Source organism: Macadamia integrifolia, chromosome 12 (assembly GCF_013358625.1).
Source record: "Macadamia integrifolia cultivar HAES 741 chromosome 12, SCU_Mint_v3, whole genome shotgun sequence".
Classification (NCBI taxonomy): domain Eukaryota; kingdom Viridiplantae; phylum Streptophyta; class Magnoliopsida; order Proteales; family Proteaceae; genus Macadamia; species Macadamia integrifolia.
In genome coordinates this window covers 7,442,546-7,447,152 of record NC_056568.1, presented here as the reverse complement: position 1 = coordinate 7,447,152, position 4,607 = coordinate 7,442,546, and the positions used below count along the sequence as shown (strand labels likewise).

The following is a 4,607-nucleotide window of genomic DNA, read 5'->3' as shown; positions in this document are numbered from 1 at the left end:
CGCATCTAGGTCCTCATCAGTGGCTTCTCTCCCTTTTCTGCCTGCCTGTATATGTATGTGTTAGAGAGAGAGAGAGAGAGAGAGAGAGAGAGAGAAGGTGGCTAAACTGACTGCCTGCCTGTATATGTATGTGTTAGAGAGAGAGAGAGAGAGAGAGAGAGAGAGAGAGAGAGAGAGAGAGAGAGAGAAGGTGGCTAAACTGACTGCCTGCCTGTATATGTATGTGTTAGAGAGAGAGAGAGAGAGAGAGAGAGAGAGAAGGTGGCTAAACTGACTGCCTGCCTGTATATGTATGTGATAGAGAGAGAGAGAGAGAGAGAGAGAGAGAGAGAAGGTGGCTAAACTGACTGCCTGCCTGTATATGTATGTGTTAGAGAGAGAGAGAGAGAGAGAGAGAGAGAGAGAAGGTGGCTAAACTGACTGCCTGCCTGTATATGTATGTGTGAGAGAGAGAGAGAGAGAGAGAGAGAGAGAGAGAGAGAGAGAGAGAAGGTGGCTAAACTGATCGAAAATAGACCATTCAATAACAATTACCAAACATCACACTATCTGTCTCTTATATAGACTCTAGAACAGTAGAGTGGACAGTTGGACACTGGAAGAAACATTCTTAAAAGCTGCATCCCAATGGAATTCCTCTTCACCGTTATGCTCTTAATTCTTTTCATCGATCCAACCAAAAGGGGTCGTTTTATGAGCTTTTAAAGACTCTGCCACCAGAAAGCTGTTAACGACTCTCTCTCTCTCTCTCTCTCTCTCTCTCTCTCTCTCTCTCTCTCTCTCTCTCTCTACATGTTGTATTACTAGGTGTATCAGAGCAGCAGAAGCAGATGACAGAGGAGCTTCTTAGTGGTTAACTGCTCTGTTTTCATCTCTTTCCTTTCCCTCTGCAACACCCCTTCTTATAGAAAAGGACTTTGGTTTTATATAGACACTCTGCAATATCTGTAAACAAAGAAGTGGAAACTCCCTCAGTATTTATTAATGGTATCTTTAGAGTTTATTAGACTTAATTTGGCTTAATTACTTAATTCTTCTCTCTATTATCTTTAATTATATATTTACCTCTTGAGTCTTCACCTCTTCATCCATCCCTGAGTCTTCTTTCTGTACCGCCAGTCAAGGAAGCAGTCCCTACTCCCTCCACGATCCCTTGCGTCTGCCCAAGTGGCAAGCCCCCTGACTATTTAATTTAGATTTGACTATTTGAAAATGAAAAGCAAAAGATGAAGTTTGAAAAGTCAACAGCTTTGAAAATCAGTTAAATTACGAAGAGAAAAGTTCCATATGTTCATACTTGGTGGCCCCCATTTGATTGAGATGATTCTTTACAATAAAAGGAAATTAAATAGGTGAAAATTAATTCTAATTTTATATTAGGGGATGTGAAAATTTTCCTTTTTAAGAAACAAATTAGAAGAGAAAAAAAATGAATTCCAATTTTCTTTACCAAATGAAACACAGGCATATATGTGATTTTTTTTTTGTATTAGAAAAAAAAAAGTTAAGAAAATCAAACCTTGAATTCTAAATTCTAAATCCTATCAAACTAAGTCCATCTTTCAAGGTTGAATAAATTTTTTATATTTAGTTCTACACAATAATAGATAGATTAAAAAAGATAACAAATAGATTTGGACTTCGATATCCTGTGTATAAGAGAACTCATCAAGTATAGGAAGATATTACAATAGACTAATGTAAAAGAACTATAACTCCCAACAAGTTGTCTTATTGCCCATTTTATGCGGATTTAATCAAATTTCCAAGTTAATCTATTCCTAATCAATCATGAAGCACCCTAATTATGGTCCCCACAACCTTTTGAATTTGGATCGATCCGGCAGCTTTTCGAAGTTATTGTAACCCGTTTCCCATTATAGATTTGATGGTTGGATTGCCGCCAAGTCTGTGGGCCCATCAATTAGAATTTAGATTAATGTTAGGAGATATATACATAAATAAATTTTGGATTAGAAATTACTAACAAATTCCTACTATAAATTACAAATTACATTAAAAAATAGGGGTAAAAAAAACTTACGTGGGGGACTCTGTCCTGTGCCTAGAAATATGGGGTGGCAAAATGATCGGCCTACCCCTATAACATGGAAAATTAACATCTGTGTAGATGCTTGTTCATGCATTTCTATTAGTCCTCACGTACATGCATGAGTGGTACCCTTCCCGAAAGTAATATTGTTAAGATGCTTATTAATTTGAATTTTTGGGTCACTCAAATACAAAGATGGGATAGAGTGGGGTGAATTGCCCATTTGCTACAAGCTAGCAACATGCATCAATGGAAGGGTAGGATGGGGCAGGGCATATGAGTAGTTTTCAAAAGGGAGAGAGGCAAGATGGGTTCCCCACCAACGTGCTAACTTTTTTCCCTACAAAAATATATGGGTGCCCCCATGCCCATACAAAAATATATGGGTGTACTCTCAGACACAATGGGAGGAATGAAATGATGCCCCCACGCCCGTGAAATACAATAAACCTAACCCATATTGATGCCCATGTGTGCCCCTCATTGGCCTTCACTCGATTAGGAATATATATATATATATATATATATCTTGTTTCTCTCGACCTATGGGCTATGGTTAAGAGAGAATCTCTTCATCCACCCCATCGGAATCCAGGGTGGAGGAGTTTGAACCATGAATAATAGTGGATGGAGCATGGAGGTTTACAATAATCACCATTGGTGAAGAGATTTTCTTTTCAACTTCACTCTGAAGTAAATCTTATTTATTTTATTATTTTCTTATTTTAGGCTAAATCGTAATGATAGACCATTAACAAATTTCAAAAATTCATTTTTCAAAAAGGAAAGATGCATAAACTTTTTAAGAGCTGTATCTCAGAGTACAGATCTAACAACTTTTGACGTTTTCTCTTCCAAAACTATCTCACTTCTCACTTCTCACACAAAACTGAAACTAAATCTCATCTCAAAAGCAAAAGAGCTGCTCCTCTGCTTCATCTTTTAGATAACATATTATACAGTAACAGAAAAGAAAAGCTTAAACGCAGAAGCTAGCACACGAACACGAAGAAGAAAGGAGAGGAACAAATCTTTGAGATTAGATTTAAAAGATGAGAATTGAGAAAAGAAATCCCAGTCAGACAGAATTTGCAGAGTATCAGCAACAATATAAAGAAATGACGTCTTTCCTAAGAAATTGAGAAGCCTTTTAAACAATAAAAAGATCAAGAAGAAATTAGCAGATTCTTCAAGACCAGTCAGAAAACAGAGTATCCCATATCTCAACGAAGACCTCCACTATAACTCTATGATGATGAGAGGAATTCAATGACAGAAAACACTGTAAGAGCTTCTCCAGATCCTCTGCTGCAAATATCTGCTTCTCCACGATCATTTCCACCATTGATGTCCTGAAATCATTATATGGGTCACTCGATCGCTTCACCACTGCGAAACTCTCCTGAACTTTGGCCTTTGCATCAACTGAGCTATAACCCATTTCAGAATTCCTTTTCAAAGCACTTCTCCTTCGGATTTCGGCTGCTTTCCGGCGAGAAATCTTCTCGTTCCGGAGGTAAATCTCAGAAGAATCAGAGGAGAAGCTTTTTGAAGAGAAGAACGTCTCTGTCTCATCTCCACTGCTGAACCACCCACTATCAGTTTCTCCTGATGAAGAATCAAAATGAAGTCTTTCTTTCTTACTTATCCTTTTCTGAGTCGCCGTCTTCTTCTTCTTCTTCTTCCCCTTCGTCTTCTTCGCATTTCTTCGTCCCCCTCTGTGTTCAATTTCCTCAAGCTCGTAAAATGAATTAAATGGCGAAATGGGAGACGCAGGGGGACAAGTTCCTTCCTTGGCGTCATCAAACCCAAAGAGGCATTGGCTTCGTTCCGTCACTTTTGACCTCTGAAACACCTGCATTCTCCCAAAACCATCATCTGCAGTAGACTCCATTAATCTCTCCTTCCATCTTGGTCTGCAAATGGACGGGAAAGTTCGAACCTTTGGTGACTGAAGCTCGATCGGATATAAATCATGGTGGGTTTGAGATACGAAAACCGGTTTTTCGATGAAATCAGCTATGTTTCGGGATCGACAAGACCCAAATGAAGCTCGGAACATACGAGAGAGTCGTGGCTTGAACCTTCCCTCCATTAAAGACTGATTACAGATACAGAGAGTTTCGAATGCAAGAAACCAAATGTAGATGACTTCTTCCTTCCTCCTTGACATTTAAAATGGAATAAAGAAATTTAAAAAATGGTATTTGGTAGTTTTTTACTTTTTTACTATATTTGTTATCCTCACTGTCTTCATGAGAAAAGCTGATCGGAAATATGCACCAAAATGTAAATTTTTTTAAAATTTTGTAAAAGTCAAGAGCAGCTTTTTGTTTTCAGAAACTTTAATTTAGATGGTGGGGTTTACTAAGCACAAATTGAAAGATGAGAGAGAAGTGCCAGAGCTGAAATTCCAGACTAGTAGGCTACATAATACAATTTTTTTTTATTTATCACATAAAAGATTGATTGCACGGGATATTAGCTTCATCAAATGACATTAAGTACTCCAAAGATAATCATTAGATGCTTCAAATTCTATGATCAAGGATGC

General features: G+C 37.9%; 1 protein-coding gene across 1 annotated transcript; it reads right to left on the bottom strand.

The window, feature by feature from the left end:
• Positions 1 to 2,955: 2,955 nt before the first annotated feature.
• On the bottom strand, positions 2,956 to 4,227 carry LOC122057609 (transcription repressor OFP8-like). The gene has a single exon (XM_042619769.1). The coding sequence runs from the start codon at positions 4,224 to 4,226 to the stop codon at positions 3,243 to 3,245; it is 984 nt and encodes a 327-aa protein (XP_042475703.1). The 5' UTR covers position 4,227; the 3' UTR covers positions 2,956 to 3,242.
• Positions 4,228 to 4,607: the final 380 nt, after the last annotated feature.

Bases quoted from the DNA above. Each gene is read 5' to 3' on its own strand.
- LOC122057609 (XM_042619769.1), bottom strand. From the start codon at position 4,226: ATGTCAAGGAGGAAGGAAGAAGTCATCTACATTTGGTTTCTTGCATTC.